The 22,866-nt window shown below is 40.8% G+C and overlaps 1 protein-coding gene across 20 annotated transcripts in view; it reads right to left on the bottom strand.

Annotated features, from left to right (window-relative positions):
* The window catches only part of SNRK (SNF related kinase), an 83,328-nt gene extending 61,423 nt beyond the window's left edge, over window positions 1–21,905 (bottom strand). For 17 of the 20 annotated variants that reach the window (XM_061396129.1, XM_061396136.1, XM_061396130.1 and 14 more), the window contains exons 1-5: window positions 21,766–21,905; window positions 18,595–18,644; window positions 8,478–8,539; window positions 4,834–4,953; window positions 4,265–4,738 (exon numbers count right to left, since the gene is read on the bottom strand). In XM_061396129.1, the coding sequence (XP_061252113.1) occupies window positions 4,265–4,738; window positions 4,834–4,953; window positions 8,478–8,539; window positions 18,595–18,644; window positions 21,766–21,855 (796 nt within the window). In that variant the 5' untranslated portion in view covers window positions 21,856–21,905. Of the gene's footprint in view, window positions 1–4,264; window positions 4,954–8,477; window positions 8,540–18,594; window positions 18,645–21,635; window positions 21,717–21,765 lie in introns of those variants that run through there. The other 3 variants (XM_061396151.1, XM_061396150.1, XM_061396149.1) reach the window with 3 other exon arrangements.
* Between the last annotated feature and the right edge of the window lie 961 nt (window positions 21,906–22,866).

The following is a 22,866-nucleotide window of genomic DNA, read 5'->3' as shown; positions in this document are numbered from 1 at the left end:
GTTCTCTCACTCTGCAACTCACTGAGCATGAACAAGCAGGTATTTGTTCCAGGTCAGGGTGGTGACTGTGGGCACAGGGGCAGAGGTGGTCTGACAGTCTGTCAAATACTAAGACCAGATACCAGGCCACCCTCTGCTCCTCCCCCACATCAACTGGAGGTTACTCAGACACTGCATTTGCAGACTACTAGAGAATCTCATTGGTATGTGTATTTGCCCTTTGGCATAGAGGGTAAAGCATCTGCCTGCAATGCAGGAGACCTGGGTTTGATCCCTGGGTCGGGAAGATCCCCTGGAGAAGGAAACGGCAACCTCTCCAGTACTCTTGTCTGGAAAATCCCATGGACGGAGGAGCCTCATAGCCTATAGTCCATGGGGTCACAAAGAGTCGGACACGACTGAGTAATGACACGTTTAAGAGAATCTCCAAAAAGAAATTAAAAAGTTAAACACACAACTAACAATCCCCAAGCACCAAGCAAACGTGAGCGCAGCATGAGACATGAACCAAGTGCATCAAACAGAACACCCAAGAAAAACCACTGAATATGGCATTTCTAGAAGTGAAACTATGCACCACAGATTACACGAAAAGTACAGCCCAACAATGAAAATAAAATTAATCTCACATGAGACTTTGCCCCCGTAGCATATGAAGCAAAAGATGACTGGAAAGTATCTTTAAAGTTGGAAAGAAAACAATTCTCAATATGTACTTCTATACCCAGCCAAAGTACCATTCAAATGTGATGATACTTTCAGACAAAGACTTGGGAAACTTTTCACAAATCTTCTCTAAAGAATTAAAAACAAAACAAAAGTAATCTAAGACAGAAGGGAGGCAAATCAGTGGTAAACCAAAAAACTAGTAAAATTAAGTTCAAAAGTAAAATTTTTTTATAAAATAAAAGCAAATAAAGGAAAGTGAAAGCAAACTATAGTTTTTTGTATGGTAGAGGGAATGAAACAAATATTAACTCTAGACATTAAGAGTAGGCACTAATACAGAGAAACAGATTGCACATCTTGCAAACCACTAAAGGAAGAGCAAAGAAAACTTGAATACGCCAACAAAATATGGCAAAAGGTAATAATGAAATAATAAGGCAAATGAAAAATACAAAATAGCACAAATAAGTCCAAATATTCCAGTAAAAAAACAAATGTGAATGGACTAAATTCACCTATTAAAAGTCTTATGGATTATGGACACCTAATAAAGCTATATACTGTTTAAGATAAACCTGAAACAAAATGACAAATGGGATTTAAAGCAATAAGCAAATAAGCACAGTTTCATACTGCTAAAAGTGATAACCCATCATGTAAAATAAATTATATAGACTTTTATGTACCTAACACAGCATGAAAATAACAGGTACAAGCAAAAACTGATTAAATACAAAACTGACAGATTTGAGTAAGGGACTAGCATAATTCTCTCAAAAAATAACAGATAAGAATAAAAACATGGCACAAAGGAACAAAATACATAATTAACAATCTCAATTATGTATAAAAACTTTATATGTACCAAAAATACAAATATTTCTATCACACAGGGAAGCGTAACCAAAAATTACTATGTACTAAACCACATGGAAAATCTAAAAATATTCTCCAAAGCAGAAACCAATCAGGCATATTTGACTGTAACATACTAAAATTAGAAGTTAAAACCAAATAGCTAAAAAGAAAAATAAATGTATCCATTTTGAATTTTTAAAAAACAAAAAAATCTCAACAAGAAACAAAGCAGTAAAGTTTAGCGATGAACAATGACTGCAGAGTGAAATTCCTGAGATGTTACCAGAGACTGTGGGAGAAGACAACACACAGTCAGACTTATTCATTAGCAATCAGGACAATAAAGGAAAAAAGCTTTCAAGACACTAAAAAGGAAATCAGAAGGGAAACTCAAAGGTCCTAGAAAGAATAAAAAGTGAAAGAAAAAGTAATGATACAGAAAGAAAAGTGCAGTTAAATAAAATCAAATTTGAATCTTTGAATATAATAAAATACAATTTCTGAACTAATTTTCAATGTTGAGGATCAGTGTACTCTTAAAAAACTTATAAAATTGAACCAAAGTTGTTTTACTTAACAATATCTGATAATTACGTGACAGATTCTAATCTTTATCCTCAACTAATTTTGCTAAGTATCTGTGAAAAATCAGTGATTGATTTTGGCATAATAAACTATACTACATTAACAGAAATGCAACTTTCCATTTGTTTTCCAAAGCAATTCTATGGTAATTTCAATCACACAATTACACAAAGTGTATGGAAATAAATACAGATAATGAAAATGAACTCTACCCAATTCCACTTTACCAACATAAGTTAACCATTTATCAGACTGGTGATTATCCTTTCAGACAATTTTCTTTTCGTTTTTAAAAGCTTATTTAAAGTTCTATGATGCAATGTTTAAGAGGAGGGAAAAAAGAACATTACAATGAACACCTGCGCATTCACTGCCCAACTTCAGAAATAAGCATCACCAATACAGTTGAAATCCTGTAGACAGGCCTGCACCTCAGAAGTTAACTACCTTGATCTCTCACGTTCATCATACTTCACTGCATGTACTGCAGCCCTAAACAATGTTTCATACTGCTTTGTATGTTTTAAACTTTTGTATAAATGTTCTAATACTGTATGTACTCTTTACTCATTTTCTCACTTAAACAAATTTGTGAAACTCCAGCCATGTTGACATAATTCATTAATTTTCACTAAGCTGTAGTTTCACCATATGAATAATGAACAATTTATTCTCCTGCTGATGAACAGTCAATACTGCTAAAAACACTCTTTGAAAATCTCCAGCATATATGAGAGCTTCTCTACGGTGCATACACAGGAAGCAGAACCACTGGGTCTCAGGATGTCTACTTAACTCTACTAGTTACCGACAAACTGTCATCTACGAAGTGCAAGAGTTCTTCACGTTCTATAGTCTTACCCACATTTGGTTTTGTCTGCCTTTAGCTTTGCTCAATACGAAAAGTAAGAAACAGTGTCTTACTGTAGTTTTAATTTGCCTTTCCCTGATTATTAGTGAGGCTGAATATCCTTTTCACGTTGACACACTGATGTTTCCTCATCTGCATATTAGTCTCCACTAATCAAAAACTGTCTGCCTCAAATATTCTAATGAAAGCCTTCAGTGAAGCCTGGTTATCTGTAGTGGGTAGAAACCACTTATTAACCCTTTCTTTTCCAGAACACATAGTCTAACATGAAAAACAGTGCCTTGGTGCACAGAGTATTCAGCGTAAGATCAGCACTCTTCAATGTGTACCTTTAATCTTCTATAACCTGAATTTTAAATAATCAGAATGCAAATGAAAGGCTCATTATCTATGAAGTTTGATACCATATGCATGTAATATTAGGATTATTTTTCTAAGATTAAACCTAAAATTTTAAAAGCTGACCACACCTTCAGATTAACAAATCCTTAAAAACTGAAAATAAATTCCTAAATGACCTTCACAACAAATCTGATTCCAAGGGGACAAAATTGACACAAGCTGAAAAGCAATAAACACTCTGTCACAACGGAGTAACTCATGACGAGTAAGAGCGTGAGGAAGTGTTGGAGTGAAGGGAGCAGGCGGGTAGAATGCCAAGAGCTGCCACTCTTTTGGAATTCACCACACAGCAGGCACTCTGTTATCAACTTTCTATCCTATACAGGAAGATAGACAGTAACCACCACAGGGGTCACTGTGAAAAGTAAACAAGATAACACTCAATACCCATATCTGATCTATTCTTTGGATGATGAATGAAGCAGAGAGGTCAAGTTCACTGCTCAAGGTCACAATAAATGATCCCAATGCCAGAATTCTTCACGCTATACACTGTCATATTCCCAGTGCCTTTCTAATACGGGTCTCATGACTGTTTAAATGTATTCACAGGAAGGAAATAACTAGAAGTATCTAAAAAGATAGGAAAAGCACCTAGACCCTAAAAAGAAAACAAAACAGGCTGATGAGAGGTTACATTAAAAGGTAACTCACTCTTTTTCTTTTGTGCTAACAAATATACTTTAGACATTAGCTAGCTATAAGGTAAAATAAACTCAGACAGCTTTAGTGAAACACAGAAGTCATGAAACCCAATCTGTTTACTAAGATCCATTTAACAGAAATTCTCTTAGAAATTATTTTCACATAAACAACTGATTTGACCAACTACACTTCAGCCAGTAGAATTCAAGACAGCAAATACTGAAAGGTACCTACCTACTGCGGGTGCATCGTACTCGTCACCAAGCAGAATTTCTGGGGCAGAATATGCGAGAGAGCCACAGCTCGTAGTGAGCTTCTTCCCTGGTTGAAATTTGTTGCTGAAACCAAAGTCTGTCAGCTTTACAAGACCTTGCTTTTCAAAGAAGACCACATTCTCAGGTTTTAAGTCTCTGTGAACCACATGGAGTTTATGGCAATAAGATATGGCGTGAACTATCTGAGCAAAGTACTTCTTGGCCAAGTCTTCATTGAGTCCCTCCTCATGCTTCATTATGTAATCGAACATGTCTCCTCCATCCCCGAGTTCCAGGATAAGATAAAGTTTGGTCTGGGTGTCAATCACTTCGTAAAGGCGCACGATGTTGGGGTGCTGCACGAGCTTCATGCATCTCACCTCTTGGAAAAGATGGCCAGTGGCTAGTGTGTCCAATTTTGTCTTGTCAATAACTTTTACTGCCACTTTTTCACCTGTAAAGACATGCCTGGCAAGTTTAACCACTGCAAAATGACCTCGACCCAAGGTTTTATCCAGATCATATAATCCAGCAATCTTCCCATCATACCCTCGCTTGAATCCTGCCATGCTGGTCCGACGTGAGAAAAAATATTTAGACTGTTTAAAATGGATCTTCTCATATATCTGGTGAAAATAAGGAATTCATTTTCAATATCGTCATGGACATCTACAAAATAAGAGAAATAAAATTAAGTTTTCTGTGACTTATCCTTTTATAGCTTCAATTTGAAATAAATATATTTTGACATAAAATCAGTCAGGAGCATTTATAATTACCTATTTACAGATTTAGGGTTTACATTATAAAGCTTGATCATTTAAATGCCGTTTTATTTTGCAAACTGTTACCAAGTTAATCAGTTTAAACAATTTTTCAGTGATGTCACAAGAAAACTGGCAAGTTTGATATGCTTTAAAAAAGCACTTAAAGAAGAATATTTTCCAAAAGTAATTTCAATTAGCATCTTAAAAAAGAAGTCTGGGACTGACTAGAAAGGGAAAACACAACAAATATACACTTGGACAGAAACCAACAACTTCTTCCTGCTATTCCAAAATTAGCACTATTTAATATAAAATCCCTTCAATAAAGACTTCTGACTCTCCCAGAAGAGTATAGTTTGGTTTTCTGGGCTATTTTCATCTACCTCCCTCCCCTGTATCTCCAAAGCACCTGAGATACCTCCACCCCAGGTAGTCTTAATCTTATAGGCTTCAGTACACACGATCTTCATCTTGAGACCTCAAGGTTCTTGAGGACTCCATGGTTCCATGTTTTATTTCTACCCTCTGCTAATACCAAGAACAGTGTTTTATATAGAACAAGTAATCAACTTGTTTCAAATTTTGAAATGCAACTTTTTTCAAAATATTTACAAGTAAATTGTTTGCTCTTGCATCACTAGTACCTAGAACAGTATCTGGTACACATTAGGTGTTTTAATATTTGCTAACTGATAGGTACTTATTCTTTGTGCTTATCTGTTATGCTTGTTTCTATTATGGTTTTCCAACTCCCAAACAAAACCTACCACGATGTGCATACATTTCAAGAACACACAAGCATGCATTTAAACTATTTGCATGTTAAAGATTATTTGGCTTTAAAAACCTCATTTTATATGTGAGTTTAAAATTCTTAACCTTTATAGTATAAACCTTAAAATACAGAAATAGGTTCTTATAAATGACCCTGACATAGAAAAATTTTTAAATGTTTATTATACAAATTAAGACATCATTTTAAATCTCAGAGACTAAACTCACACTATTATTTTTTTTTTACCAAAATTAAATAGAATAACCAAATCCCATGAAAAATACAGCCGTCTCCTAAGACTAGATCTTTCCTATTAGTGCACATTAATCCATGCAGTGAAGTCTTTTCTGATGCTCCCATATGCAGTTTCACATTTTCAGTAACTTTTTATTAATAGTACTTAGAGCAGTTACCCTACTTAGGTGATAATACCCCAAAAATCTAAACTGTATGTACATAAAAGTTGTTTTTTTTTTAAGCACTAGCATTAAATACCTTTAAATCTCATTTTTGCTTAAAAGAACAGAAGAAAAGCTAACAGTTAACATTTACTGAAAACCCACTATATATGTCTGCAAAAACTGAATCAGATTAGATTGTGTCATTGGATCTGAACAACCCTAAGAGGTCAGTATTATTCCCATTTTATAGCCAAGAAAGCATTGTGTTTCAGTTAAGTGCTGAAGGTTCAAATTGAATTCTTATTTCAAAGCACAGACCTCTTATAAACATATGACCATTCTAAACAATATTATATTTAGGGTAATAATATCGTGAAAGTTAAAAAAATATTCTCACAGTCATTCTCCCATGCAGGCTAAAATGATCTGAATCACATATCTGGGGCCACCTCAAACTTCTCTGTAATTGTAAATTACCCTCAGAGTAATTCTGAGTGCTTTGTTTAATTGAAAACTGCCCCCAGAGATAGGATTATTAGTCTCATTTTGAGGCAGAAAACCAGTGAGTAACTTGGCCTAGGCTCTAAGGCCAGTGTGTTAAAGAGCTGAGAGTCACCAAAGTCTGTGCTTTTAACCACTGTTCTACACTGTTTCTGCAAATTAATTTCAGAAACAAAATCCTATTTCTATTGAGACTTTTAAAAATGAGAAACCTGCACTGTTAAGATATGGCTTATGTGGCTTTCTCTTTGAAGAAAAAGCAAATTTCTTCTGTACTGTGTATTATCCTTGTCATCTGAGCTGCTCATTTTATTGATAACAGGAAAATCCAAGAGGAAAGATCTTTCTTTATTTGGACAGTAGTTCCCCAAAATAAAGTTAATTTAAGCATATTTAATTTTCAAAAACAAAAATTCTAAGCTAACTCCAGGGGGCAGAAAACTATCTTTAAATCTTTAGCTTTGATTAAATATAAGGGCAGTAATAACTCTTAAAATTCTACCTGAGTTTATGTTTCCATTGCACAAGCTTACATATGCAACTTTAGCTTTCAAAAAAAACTTCAGGCTGCCGCCAAGTTATATAATATTTACTTTTTCATCTATCACTTTAGATATATTCCTGGAAAGTGGCACAGAAATCAAGGCTTTATAAACACATTTCAGTTGGTTTACATTTTAATTATTTTTTAAAGATTTATGTATTACAAAGGAATATACAGATATGGGCAGGATCTTTTTTTAGGGTCTCAGACACCCACAGATAATCACTATTCACATTGTCATTTCTCTTTCCAAAACTGGGTTAGCAAAAGGGCACAGTGAAATAATTTTTAATCTACTAGTAAGTTCATGGGGAAAAATCTCATAGGGTATCTTCTTAATGACAAGCTACCTATAGTAAAATGACTAATTGCTTTCACTATCAAAGAATTCACTTTTTGGGTACTTTTCTGGATACACATATCCCTTTTTCATTGTCTGAAAGTGAAGTGAAATGAAAGTGGCTCAGTCATGTCAGACTCTTTGCGACCCCAAGAACTATACAGTCCGTGGAATTCTCTAGGCCAGAATACTGGAGTGCGTAGCCTATCCCTTCTCCAAGGGATCTTCCCAACCCAGGGATCGAACCCAGGTCTCCTGCAGGGTTAGGAAGATCCCCTGGAGAAGGGAAAGGCTACCCACTCTAGTATCCTGGCCTGGAGAATTCCATGGACTATCCATGGGGTCACACAGAGTCGGACACGACTGAGTAACTTTCAGTGTCTATCAAACTACAATTATAAACCAAAAAAACAGGAAGTTACAAATAACTGAAATGTGAAAGGAAAAATATCCTTGTTATTCAACACTTTTTAAAATAGTTTAATCATATTATCAAGTGTATTTTGAGTTAGTATAGGAAACCATTAGGCTTCCCCGGTGGCTCAGACGGTAAAGAAACTATCTGCAACACAGGAGACCCAGGTTCAATCCCTGGGTCGGGAAGATCCCCTGGAGGAGCAAATGGCAACCAACTCCAGTATTCTTGCCTGGAGAATCCCCATGGACAGTGGAGCCTGGTGGGCTACAGTCCATGTGGTCCCAAAGAGTCAGACACAACTGAGCAACTTCACACAGGAAATAATTAAATCATTTTTGATATCTGAGGATCTTGCAATGCCTGAAAATCATTCTGAACACCAATGTAGAATGTTAAGATGTGGCTTATGTAAAGTAAAGGCGACTGTGTACCAACTCCAAGACATACCCTGCAAACTGCATGTGGAGTAATCCTTGTTATCACTGTGTTTTGTTAGTCGCTTCTTTTTCCTAAAAGAAAATACAAAGATATTAGTTTAGTTCTATTTGTTTTAACTTGACAGACAAATAAAAATGGAGAATTTGTTTTCAGTGACCCAGTCTTCCATTATTTTTCTCCCCTCTGTCAACTACAGCCCGTTCAAGGAATCTTTAGGCAACAGGTATTTCACAGTGAAAAGACCCAGATGCTGGGAAAGACTGAAGGTGGGAGGAGAGGGGACAACAGAGGATGAGGTGGTTGGATGGCATCACCGACTCAATGGACATGAGTCTGAATAAACTCTGACAGCTGGTGATGGACAGGGAGACCTGGCGTGCTGCAGTCCATGGGATCGCAAAGAATCAGACACAACTGAGCTACTGAACTGAACTGATTTCACAGTGAACAGATACACGGAGATTGGTTCAGGCAGACAGAGTAAAAGGATTATTCCACTTGAAGGAGGAGGGAATTATAATAATGAAGAGTAAAGTCACTGTTTTTGAAATGCCTCCTGGGAAATGAGCACAAATCCGCAACGCGATGAATCCTCACCAGGAACCTGCAAGGTAGGCACCAGGAGGCTCCGCCTGCCCCACAAGCAGCAGCCTGCGGCTCCAAGCTGCTCAGCCAGGCTTCAAAGCCCAACATGCCTGCAGGAGCCTCTCTGGCTCATGAAATACCCACTCCAGTAGACGAGGACGGCAACCTCTCCAGCCCTCCATCCTCCAGAAGGCCAGCAAAAGTCAACAGTAGCGCTGGGGGACACACACAACAGCTCCGCACTAGAGGCTTTCCACCTGACAGTAAAACAGAAACTCCAGGAACAAAGAGCATGTGAGGGGATCACTGATACCTAAGCTCGGGGCACAGGGAGGGAACTAAGGCAGCCTTGCAGGCCTTTCCTCAACACTGGAACATCGTATTAACAATTTCAAGTTCTGAACATTCAAACTAGGCCAAGGCACTTTACACAACATACTACAGATGAGTCCAGGTAATCATTAAGCTCAAGCTCGTATGAGCTCTGGGAAAAGAGCACGTGAAGAGGTTGGGGGAAGTAGGAAAGATGAAAGGAGGAAGAAGGAAAGATGGCTGTGAAAACAAGTTTACTGCTGGGAATGAGGGGATGAAGAGCAATGGAGACAGTTGCTCACAAAGACAGGGCCAAGCAAAGTCAAGGGCACAGGCCCACATCTAGAGAAAGGTGAACTCTGGGATGCCAACCTGCTCCTTCAGCTCCAAGTGAGATACAATAGCTCCTCCCATTACCCACGCCTGCTTCTCTCTCCAACAGACAGTTTCATCCACAGTCTGGCAAGGCAGTGTGATGGTCCAGCTTGGTTGAGGACTGGTTCTGTTAAGGCTAATGACTGGATCTGAATGCCAGCTTACCAGCCACTAGCCACTTGGACCTGAGAAAAACTCCTGACGTCTCTGTATGGTCAGTCTCCTCATTAGAGAACATCAGTAGCAGGAGCATGGCATAGGTCGTGGTGAATTAAATCAGTTAATAAAGGTAGTGTTTAAAATAAAGCCTGGCACAGAGGGAGCAGTCAGTAAATACTAGCTACCACCACTACCACGGTCATGATGATAGTAATCTCCTCCACCCAGGTAGAAATTCCTTCAGTCTTCCCCTCTACCTCAAGAGACTGAATTTACTGAGCTATCATCTCTCTTCTGTTTTCAGAAAATTCCCTATGACTCAAGGTAAAGAATCTGCCTGCAGTGCAGGAGACCCAGGTTCTATCCCTGGGTTGGGAAGATCCCCTGGAGAAGGAAATGGTAACCCACTCACTCCAGTATTCTTGCCTGGAGAATCCCATGAACAGAGGAGCCTGGCAGGCTGCAGTCCGTGGGGTCGCACAGAGTTGTGGACTGCTTGGTTTCCTAATGTGTATTAAACTGCAAATGGATACTGTAGATTGGTAAAGAAATTAATCTCTAGTTGGGTATCAAAGTCTGATGATTTTTCAATAAAGCATCCCACAAAATCTAACTATTTGCTTTTTTCTTTAAACTTCTTCTTCTGTATTGGGAATACAGACAATTAACAACACTGTGACAGTTTCAGGTGATCAGTGAAGGGACTCTGCCATACTCATACATGTATCCGTCCTCCCCAAACCCTAGGTGTGATCATGCTATACATAACTTTATATCTTCTTTATATTCTTCTTTATATTCTACTTTTTTCAACTGACTAATTACTTTCCTTTCAGTATTTTTGTTTCAATTATGAAAGAAATATCTACGCAGTGTAAGAAACAATACAATCAGAACATATATACTGGCCAAAAAAAGGGGGGGAAATTTTTTTTTTAAATCATCCATTATTCTACCCTCTGTGATAATCTCTGTTAACATTTTGGACACAGCCTTCCCAATTATTTTCTATGTATAATACATGCCAGACACAAAATGGGGTAACACTCACACACACACACATATACACACTGGGGATGAGGGGAAGAGGCAACCATTTTCTAAGTATTTCCACAAAACAAGTTCACTTTAGAAAATCTGGAAAATACAGAAAAGCACCATAGATGAAAAACAAACAAAAAACATCTATAATCTCATCAAGGACAGCCTCTCTTCAGGCTTAAGTTCTTTACACCTGGGCTTCTATACAAAGTTTATTGTATACGAAGTCACAGGACTACTTTTTTCCTCTACTACAGGATGAACATTTTCCATGCACTATGTTCTTCTAAATCGCCATTTTTAATCACTACATTAACTATTATGACATCTTTTAAAACAGCAAGAGCCCTAAATCAGGCCATTCTAAAGTGGTCTTCTTACTTATGATAGCATTTGCTCATACATGGATATGATGCGGCTGGACCTAAATGAAACAGACCATCCAGTCGAGGGTGTTTATAACATGGAAATTCATGTTTGAGAAACAAGTACTGGTATGTGTTGCAAGAATACACTGATGCTCTCCCAGTTTACTGAAGAGAGCAGAAGCAACTGAAGTGTGCGGGTGTGGCTGGAGAAGAGGAAGGAAGTGTGGGTGGCCCTACACACATTTTGCAAGCTGCTGAAAACAGTTGTAAAACAAGCCTCTGTTAAACCTACTGTCAATTTGGAATGCACCCTGTTATTCTTGTCAAAACTCACTTCTAGCTTTTCACTGACATCTTTACCACTGGAGTGTGTCTCCAACTCACACAGCACGCTCAACAAAGGTGGTTCCGTGTGGGTCATCATTACCAAGCAAGCCATCGCATGAGAAAGCAGGTCACACAAAAAAGGCCATATGCAAAAATTAGGGTACTCCATAGCCTCTCTACACTTTGGGATATTATAAATTTCCCCTGTTAAACCAGACCACTACTATTCAAACACAGAAAAACCTTCCAAACAATTTACATGCCTCAAAAAATGATCTGTGCCAGTGCTTGCCCTCCAATATAGACATCTAAGAGATGAGTTTTTATACAACCATGCTAAAACTGTATTTAAGCTTCTTATACATGGAAATTATCTGGTATCTTTCACAAACAGCAAAAATATGAAAACTGTAACTCTTACTCATGAGAAATGTCAGACTAAACCTACGTTTAGAGAAAAGTCAACTCAAGTAGAGGAACTAACGCACGTTTCACGAAAATTGCTGCCCTGATCTCACTGCTAACATTTCAAAGACACCTCGAACAGAAACAGTATAGGTCGAAAAGAAGGCAGTAGACTCAGTCCTCCAGGAATATCAGTCACCTCCAAGTCAAACAGAAACGAAATCCCAGTGGCAGTCACCGTTGCTGTTCTTTTCATCCAAAGTAGACAGTACTCCGCAATTTTGGACTGGTACTCTTCCTGGGCATAATTAACATAGGCTATAAGGCAAGGATGAAGCAACCAGGGTCATCCAGCGGTTAGGATCTGGCACTTCCGATGCAGGGGGCCTGGGTTCAATCTCTGCTCTGGGAACTAAGAACCCACATGTCTCACAGCATGGCCAAAAAAAGAAAAAAGAAGAAGCAACCATCACAAACAAGTCAACAGGTCCCAAGTTATGGAAGAATCTAGAGTTCTTCACTGGACTGGGTGACTATTACTATGTGGGTATCACAATTAGCCTGTAGCCACTGGATGGAATCAAGACAGAAACTGCAAATTAGAAGCTTTCAATCATTTATTATGAGAAATGGCCCGATTGGCAAAAACGTACCTCCAAATGTCTAATAAAGCATTTGCCAAGGGAAGGTAAAGTAACTGTTTACTAAAGTATGTCCTCAAAGTTTTCTTCCTGGCAGTCAATTTTAATGGACTCAGGGCCACTGGAGGTAACCAGGAACGCCAGGCTGAAAAGTCTGCTCTAGTCTCTCAAGTCAGCGACTGGGTTGCCAACGCAGATCTGTCCCTTAAAGTGCTGGTTTAAGAAATCTTTATTTTCCCTAAATAGAGCAAGCTATATTCCAGGGATTTGAATGAAAGGAGGAGTCAGACAATCTATTAACTGATGGAAAGTAGCACTTAGCGTTTGTAGAGAGAAAGGGGTTAACATCCAAGCCACAAAACCTTGACCGGCAGCACAGCTAATAAGTTCAAATTCTTCAACAGAACTGCCTCTCGTTAAAGTGATGAAAAATGCTAGGCATGTCACCATTTCTACCTGAGGGTAAATGAGTCTTTAAAAATTAGTATGGTGACAGCTCTGGTATAAAGTGCCCACATAATAAATAATGATTTAAGCACAAGTTAGCATCCAGAAATTATTCCAAAATAAAGCTAACCCACAATTGCTCCTTTGCCAGGAAAACAGAATGTAAGGTGGAATCTATGGAGCATTTAAAAAATTTAATCTAAATCTCTCTTCCAGAGCTTTTATTAATACTGTCAAAATTCATTTTAACTCCGTATCATCTTTTTTATACCCCCTGCTGCTGATGTGACAAAGATGGTCATGAAAAAGTGCTCAAAAAAGAATGTCAGAAAAAAAAAAAAAAACTAATCCATGAACAAAAATATCGGCACCTAATATTTCACTGATTTTGACTTAAAAGGCAGAAGCATTTGGGAATTTTCTCATACTGCTGGCACCACAGATTACTTTTCTGAAAAGCAATTTGGCAATATCTGTATTAAAAGCCTTAAAATAATTAATATCCTTGATTTAATAATCTTACTAATAGATTTATGTCTTAAAGAAACAGACAAATACCTAGTCACAACGTTCAGGGACATTCATATTTGAAAAAAAAAAAAAAAAGATCAGAAATAACCAAAAGGTCTACAGTAAGAAAATGGTACACCTAACACAACACTCTGCTGGTATATTTTGAATCTATTCAATCTCATGGGAAATTGTCACAATAAAATGTTAAGTAAAATTCACACACTCAATTTCATGGCACGGGATCCCAGATTTTTTTAAAACATATAATCTGTCTGCATATATACTTTTAAAAAAATGTTAAAATTACAGCTTTTTTTTCTCTTTATACTTTTCTGTTCTTTTCAAATTTTTAGCAGTGAATATGTGCTGCCTTTATAACCTAGGAAAGGCAGAGGTTACTAAAATTTTGAATTTCTGTACATAATTATTCATTCAATTTACTTTTCAACTGACACCAATGAAATAAACCAACTTCCCTGAAATATATATATTTATATAATCTTAATAAACAGACATACTCAATGAAATATTCTGCCTCCTTTGAGGGACAAAGTATGCAACTCCTTCAGGCTAAGGAAGGAACACTGAGTCTAATTTTTTATTAGCAAATATTTCAGCCCTAATTGTGGGGGATAAATTGCGGGGGACAATACAGTCCCCTAATCCTTGAGAATCTTACAAATAAGTTATCTACACATAAAAAGATAATTATATGAGATGGTTGGATGGCATCACCATCTCAATAGACATGAGTCTGAGCAAACTGAGGGAGGCAGTGATGGCCAGGGAAGCCTGGCGTGCTGCAGTCCATGGGGTTGCAAAGAGTTGGACATGACTTAGTGACTTAGAAAACTTGGGCAAGTTATGTCAAAGGAAGAGCAAAGGATACTAAAGGCAGGACACCCAAGGATGGGGCAGCCCAAAGATCAGGCCTTAGCCCTCACAAGGAGCAGTGGGACACCCTTTCTGGAAACACGAGAAATGGACAGCAGAGTACACGTGGTGGGGTGGGTGAAGTCAGGCCAGCGGGCAGAAGTGAGATTATAAATATAACAGGGTTAGGAAGGCTGATCCTGAAAGCTACCTAGCGCTTCACCATTTAGGGAACTGTGATGAACTCTCAGTCTCTCAACATCAATGGAAAACTTGCTAGACTAAATTCACCACAGTCCCTTCCAACTGTACTTTAGATTAATTCAAGTGTCATCAAAGAATTAAAAATGCACAGAAGGAGCTTCACATCACAGAGCTGATGTGAGGCCTCAAAAGGAAGGAAAATTCTAGGTTTTTAACATGAAAGCAACAGAAGAATAAGGTCATTAGAAAATTTAGACCAATTATAAAAGTTCACTGTTCACCTTAAGATTCCATAAAATATCGATTTTTGTTTTGACTTACTGGATTCTCTCATTACCCATACTACTTTCCTAAAAACCTACTAACTTATAACTAAACAGGTTTACAGGTTTATATAGAAATGAGTCTTATAGCAAAACCACAGTTGACATTTCTTTTCATTGTCTCATTTCAAGTTTTAACAATATCTTTCACTGCCACAACTGCCCATCTGAGAAGTTTACTTTTGTTTTAATGCAGGTTTCAAAAAGTAAACAATTAAAAAAAAAGAATAAACAATTTAACTACTGGGAATCTATGTATGCACTGAATTCTTTACATCTGTTCTATAGTTTATTCCTTACCATCAGGAATGTGATGGAAGTATCACACCCAATCTATGGAACAGAAAGGAAGGCCAAACAGGATCAAGTCTTCTATGCCACAGTCCTACGTCCAGGTAAGGGCTGCCTGAGCTGACTCCTGAGCCCTGTATTTTTTCCTGCAATAATACAATGCCTCCCCACTTTGATCTGGGCCTTTCTAATTCCCAGGAAAACAGCAGCACTAAAATAAATCTATTCTGACAATTCTGCTTTTCCTCCAATTCTGACGCACCATGCCGAGTTACCTGATCCAGCCATCAACTAACAAGAGCGACACCAAGGACTCACCTAATAAACATTATTAACAAACAGTTCCGCTAAAAACTTTTTGAAATGTTTAGAAACTACACTTTGAGAAAGGAAACAACAGGCAAATAACCATTCAAAAGACAGACTGAGAATTATTGGTCATCTAAAAATGCAATGGCACCTCGGGAAAAACTTCCATCTTTACAGTTTGTATACTATTTTGTTATGGCAAGATTTCTCCCCGATGGCACAGAACAGTCAACACCAAGCAAATCATTTAAGTACAATTTAAGAAGGCTCTATTTTCTGCTTTAAAAAATTTATCCTTACCCAAACTGCAATTTTAATGTACTTTGCAAATTACATTCTCTCCATTTGTTTCTAACAAAGCATTTTCCTTCATAAGAGGATTAGCAAATACTCATAAAGGAGGAGAACAAAGGATCAGATCATGCCTTGAAACACTAGATTGAGTATTGTCATTCTACATGTCTTCCGTAGTACTCGTAATACTTTATACCAATAAAGAGAATTGTTTAACCTGCAGAAAATGAGATAGAACACAAAGCAGAACTCTTAAATTCAATTGCTTAACTTTCGTCCACTATTAAAAAAAATTATTGTGCAATATTTGGACTATTTAAGAGACCCATAAATATGGCACACTCTAAGCTTCATAATCTATCCAATGAATATTTGTTAGTATAGTGTCCTAGATCTAAAATGAACTTTACCTACATACATTATACTGAGTGAAACCTACATTACCTAAAGTGTACTCTCCTTAATACAAAAGAACCAACGTGTCTAAATATTAAACCCACTTAGATATACTATTTAAACATTTCCCCTACCTATGCAATATGAAAATAATATAATGACCTAAGAGATAAGCCTGTACATAGAAGGGGAGGGAACATCAGAGAAGAGCTGGGACAGCAACCTAAGCGTCACATTTCAAAGTGACACAGAGCCAAATTTTCTCGTTGTCTAAACCACAGAGATGCACATTAAAAATTATCAAAATTCATTTACTCAGCAAATATAAGGAGCAGCATCATAGCATAAACGAGTACCATAGGATCTGGAGCCCAGGGAGATACTCCGCTTCTGTCAACAGGCATGTCTTTGTCTATAACACAAAGATAAGCACCACCTGGGACAATTATGAAGGCAAAAGGCGATAATACACATCAGCAATGTGTCAGTGGGATTAAAATCACCCCAGATTTCCCCCCCCCCCCAGCTTTTCACAACTGGCTTCCCTTTCAGAGAGCTTGACATCTGAGAGGAGTTGTATACTTAGTTCCCCATCTTACTCTGACATCCTTATCCTCACCCTTCTCTGGCCCAGAACACCACCCCTCCAGGCCTGTACTGGACACAACAGGAAGGCCACTGCCCTACACTGCTTACACCTCTCACAGGGACAGGAAGGCTGGAAGAGGGGTTCTTTCCCCTAAATCTGCCTTTGGGAGCTCACAGGAGGCATCTCAGAGAAATTATTTTGTTTAAGCTAAGAACTGAAATTGGCTGAGGTGGAAAAGTGGCCTTAGTGTGACTGGGACAGTAACACGCACAGGGTATGAGATAAGGGGAGAGAGAGGCAGGGAAGGACCGGACTCCCGAAGGTCCTTGTGTCCCATGCATATGAGCGGATGCTGCTCACACCTGGCCAGCCATGCTTCAGGGCCAGCACACAGGCCACCATCCAGGCCACTGCCTCTCCCTGCCCTGCTATACTCCTGCACACCAGCTCCTGTGCCCTCTCACAGCACTATGCCCTCTTCCATCATGGCCTGTGTCACAGTTGTGGTTACAGAATTATTTCTGTGATTATGTGATTAATAATCTGTAACCCCCACTAGACTACACGATAAATTCAGCCTGTGTAAGACACATGTCTGCTTTATTCAGCTCTGCATCCCTGGGCCCGCCGAGTATAGCATCTGCCTGAAATATATAGATACACTTTATTAAGTGAACAAATGAAAGCTGGCACTAAGAAGCCAAAGAAGAATCCTGAGCACGGGAATGGCAATCAGAGATGACAGCTGAACAAACCACTCTGGTAGCAAAGTGAAGATCAGATTGGAAGGGCAAGACTAGAGCCTGAACACAGGTGAGGAGACTAGTGAAAAATGCCTCCAGAAAAATGATTAAAGACTTAAAAGTCAGGGCAGCCTGAATCTGGGCAGTGGTGAGGAGGATGGAATGGAGGAGACGCGCTTAGGAGGCAGAATCCAGAAACTCAATGCACAGGGGGCAAAGCAAAGACGGGAATCTGGAATGACTCTAGTGGAGAGTGCTAGCAGGTGGGGCATTGACTCACACCGGGAATACAGGATGGCAACAAACATTCCCTGAGCATCTACCGCTTTCTATTCTAGAGTGGAAGATCTGCCTCTAGCTCTGGGATTCTATGAATGGGAAGCAATTTCTATCCCACCCATTTGGATACAATGGGTATGGTATCCATTAATGGGCAGCAAACTACAGTTCAGGTTTTTCACATTTCTTCACCAGGACATTTCTTGGGCACACTGACTACGTATGAGGCCTAACACTGGTCTGGGGATACAGCAATCAAAGAAGAGGCATCTCTGCCTCCAAGGAGCTGACAGTCTTCTAGGTTTGAGACAGGTAACTGCGTGACAACAACTGAGAAACTGAGGCCAGTTATGCTATGTTTGACCAGTTACATGTCCTGTAACCTACATTTCTGTGATTTCGTAACTTCCATCACATTTCAGGCCCACGTGTAGTTAAGGGATTGCGTGTTTGGACATCCAGACAGACACCCTTCCCACTAATCTTGCTTTGAGCCTGGAGACACTCCAGAACAGAAAGCAACATGGTACATGGGCAGCCAGCGCCCTCCAACTCTGAAGCAACTGCTGTAGTCATGGGGCAGCAGTGTGGGTAAGAGGACACAACCAGTAAGGAGAGGGAGAAAGGCCTGCGTGGTCAGGAAAGAGCCTACCTGAGCGGAGGCCAAACGCTGGAAGTGCCAAAGGAGAATCTCAGAAGGCTCTGGAAGTAACAGCAGAGAAATAAACATTCAGGGAAGGTAGAGCAGGAATCCTCTTTAGTCAGGTTCCTCCCCTTCCACCAGCAAGAAATGGTTTCCCACGGGATGGAAGGCCTCAACCCAAAGCAGATATACAGGAGAACAAGATGAGGAAATGGTCTGCAGTGAGAATAATGCAGCTCCAGATTATCCGGACCAGACAACACATTTTCAGCGCTCACTCATGAGGTCATTAAATGAGAGGTTTTATACTGGCCCTTCCCAAACTAAAACAAAATACCCAAACATATCCTCCCCTTCAAACCCAAACCTACTGCCCTTCTTTGCCCCCTTCCTTTCTACAGCCTTAAAAAAAACAAAAACAGCTGCACTGTCTCTACCTCCTAGGCTTCCTTTCACCCACTTGGATCTAAATCCTTCCTCCACCATCTGACCTTGTCTTTTCAACCTCCCTAAACCCTTGGAGCCCTTTCCCCTTTTCTCTGCCTAGGAACTCTACCTGTCCAAGACTGGTTCAACCATCGCCTTCTCTGTGAGGCATTCCCCAGTCCAATTGCCCAGGGGTGACTCCCTGCCCAGGGGTTTTGCCTCTGCCTCATCACAGCATTTGACCCTACTGTCATTGTTTACCTCCATGTAAATGTAATTCACAAGAGCCTGAAAGACAGGATCTCATTTTTATTCACTTTTCTGTTGCCACCCTCTAACCCAGGGCCCCCAAAGTAGACAAAGGCTCCATGAATAAATGATCAGAAGTTTAGTTTACCTTCAAAACTGCTACAAACCACTCGATTCTTCCACCTAAATTGCTCTAAGAATAGTCTTGCATACACACACACACACACACACACACACAGGGAAGTATCTATATTCTGAATAATTAGTTTTCTTATAACAGCATCTTGGCTATAAACTCTAAATTTCGGTGGTTAAGCCAACAGCTGGCACGCAGTAAAATCAATTCTTTAGAGTTCCTCATCTATGTTTTTAATTCCTAAAATTCTGACCATGTGGAAAGTGTACCTTTTTCCTGGGCAGTGTAATGAATTCTTAACCTCAGAAAACCTGCTTCAGAGAAGCAACCAAGCCTTATTTATACCAATGCTTAGAACCTGGGCTGCTCAATAGCTCCCCAAATAGTTTTTTTTCCTTCTATTTAGTTTCACTTTCTGTATGAAACACCCATAGTAAAGTTTAGACACACAATATTTCCTGCAACCAGTAGAAATATCTGAAAGCCCTTCGATTTTAATACGGACATTCAAAAGCCTTCATTTTAGGATTATGGGATTACATTTGAACCTTAACAGCCCAATGTATACTTCTGTTCTAGAAAAATAAAAATTATGTAACTTCTCAGTCCTTGTATATTTTCTACAACGGATCTTACTGCAATAATACAGAAAAACTTACTCAGAAGAGCAGAGGAAAAAAAAAATACAGTGAAAGTAACTTTTCTATACTAAAGAAAACGATTAAAAAAAAAAAAAAACTGCAAATTAAAAAAAAAATAGAAAGGTGGCAAAGTTCCCTGCCAGGAAAACCTTAAAGATGGAGAAATAAGAAAAGTTAACTCAATGCACCTGACTTTCAATTACCATACTGCTTCAATAAGTGACTTGACTCAATAAGTGACCTTGGGAATGTCATTTCTCTCATTTTTAGTTCTGTAGAATGGGAATGTCATCTGTTTTCCTACTAGAGACAATTGGTCGAATAAAAGAACGTGATTTTTTTTTTTTTTTTTTTAAAGAAACTTGTCTAATTAGTTTGCTTTAATCACCACTAGTACAGTACATTCCTCTTCAGGAATCCAATTCCAAGAAAAATATTTAAGCAGACGTTGAGGACAGATTTCCTTAAGGGAATGATTTTATAAATCTGGAGAGCAATGTAACAAGATTATAAATTAACAAACTGATTACATAAGCCTTGACAACCTCAGGCTTTAAAGTACACTGATACACATTCTGATAAATTAGACTGATTTGGGACTAGCGCCTCAACCCCATACAAGGAACCCAAACTGAGGCAGCTGGCGTTTGATAGGAATCAGGTGGAATCTGATCAAGACGCGGAACATTTGCAGTTCCATTACCTGCTAGCCACGCTTCACCTTTCACCATAAAACGTGAAACGCATTAAGTCAGCTTTACCACCTGCTCCTAAGATTGTGAAAATGTACTCAATTAAATGGAACAGGGGAAAGTAACTAGATAGTGTGAAAAATCCTATACCCTTAGACGTCCAGAAGCTGAAGAACCCTACTGCTAAATCCCCCCTCACCCCTCCAAATACTGGACTTGAACCGAACTCACTATACAGCTACCGAATTTTACCTGACCCAAGTGTTAAGAACAGCACAGCTCCAGGAACCCTACTCAGGATAAAAGGCTGTCACTTTCCTGGATCCCAAGTCCAAGCAAACGGAAGGAAGGGTTTTGTAAAACGGTCCAGAAAGGAATCAACAGGCGATGACTACGGAAAAGAACGGAGGTTTTCCAATCTGAAAAATTCTAGCTGTCCCTCGGGAACGGCACTGCTCCTCCTTCCTTACCCCGATGCCCTTTCTCTACAGACAACAATATCCCCATTCTATTGTACGGCTGCAGTTTTAGCAAGAAATCCCCTTGCTGCGCCAGATCTCCAGATTCCTTTGAAAAAGGAAAACACCTTTAGTGAAGAAAACACCGTACGAGAGAACCTGGGCGCGGGGATCCGCGGGCGCCGCACTCGGCCAGCTCCGGGGCGGGGCACGGGGATGCGGGCACCTCCCGAGGTGCCGCAATCCCGCCGCGGCCGCAAGGGCAGGGCCTCGGGGAGCCCGTGGCCGGCCGCCGCAATGCCCGCTCCCGTGCGGGCCCCGCCGCCGCCCGCTGCCTGCCTCCAGGCCATCAGGCCGCACCGCCGCCGCGCGGAGTCCGGGCCGCCGCAGCCCGGGGCCCGCGTCCTCCCCGGCCCGCGACGCGGGGAGCGCGGAGCGCGCAACTTACTTTCCGCCTGCGGCGGGCGCCCCGGCCCCGGCGCCCAGCCCGGCAACCGCTGAGGCCACTCGGCGGCGGAGGCCAGCCCGTCCCCCGCCCACGGCCGCCGCTCCCGGGTGCACTGCGTGCTCGCCCCTACCTCAGCAAGCAGGCGGGCTTCCGTCCGCAGCGGCCGCGGCGCCGACAACTCCCTCCCGGCCGCCGAATCCCCGCACCCAGCACTAATCATAATACCAAGCGGGCAGCCGGCCGCAGGGAGGGGGTGGGGGACCGAGATGCGCCTGCGCGGGACGCGCGTCATTGTGACGCAGGCGCCGGGGCGGGGCCGCGGCGAGGGCGGGGCGGGGCGCACCTGCGGGCTTCGGCGCGCGAGCTGCTGCAGGGCAACCTGGCAGCGCCTCGACCCCAGCGAGTCTGGGCTGCGGCTGGCGGTAGGAAGCGGGCGAGGCGCCCAAGCAAGAGCAAGCTGATGAAGGAGGAAGCACTAGGGACACGGGACAATGGCCCAGAAAAGTAGCCGAGCCGTGGCGGAAATCGGAGGGAAGGGACCGGGTCCTCACGGGACTCTGCGTCTTGGGGCGGGGGTCTGACGGCACCAGGCACTTCACCCTTCTAAAGGCTCACCCCCATCCCCGGCCCAGGTTTAAACAAACAGCGGGAAAAAAATACACGTTCACAAATATAAGTACATATTTTTTTTTCTCTACAGTTTCTTCTCTCTGGGAACCCAATTAGAAGGAATTGTGTTGATTTTGTGCTATTTTTAAAAAAGAGAAAAGCCCAGCATCTGAACCCAGCGCTGGCTTTAAAGGTCAGCAGGAGACCCTTGCCTGGCCAGGCTGCCTCCACAGGAAAAGCGTGAAAAGGCGAAAGGTCGTGAGAAGTATTAAGACATGTGAAGTCAGGGACTCAGAACATGCCAGGCATTAACTATGCCCCGGATGGCTCAGCGCCATGGTCACTAGGCAGGAGGCTCCCAAATGGAGCTTAGCGATGGCCAGAGTGGAGAGTTTGGGAGGGTGAGAGAGAGGGGCAGGCGCTCCCATCTCCCATCCTTGGAAGCCTGGCGCGCCATGGAGATCAGCTTCCCTTGCTTTCTGGAAATAAGTGACACGCCAGATGTCAGATTCTCCAACCTGCTTTTCCATTTCGGATTCTCCCAGCCCTGCACCCCTCCCCCAAGAGAGGACCCCAGGCAAAAAAGGGCACAAACTGCGGCGTGGAGGGCGGGGGAGGGGGT

This window comes from Bos javanicus, chromosome 22 (assembly GCF_032452875.1).
Source record: "Bos javanicus breed banteng chromosome 22, ARS-OSU_banteng_1.0, whole genome shotgun sequence".
NCBI classification, from domain to species: Eukaryota; Metazoa; Chordata; class Mammalia; order Artiodactyla; family Bovidae; genus Bos; species Bos javanicus.
Note: the sequence above shows the minus strand (reverse complement) of the source record. Positions and strands in the feature narration are given on the sequence as shown.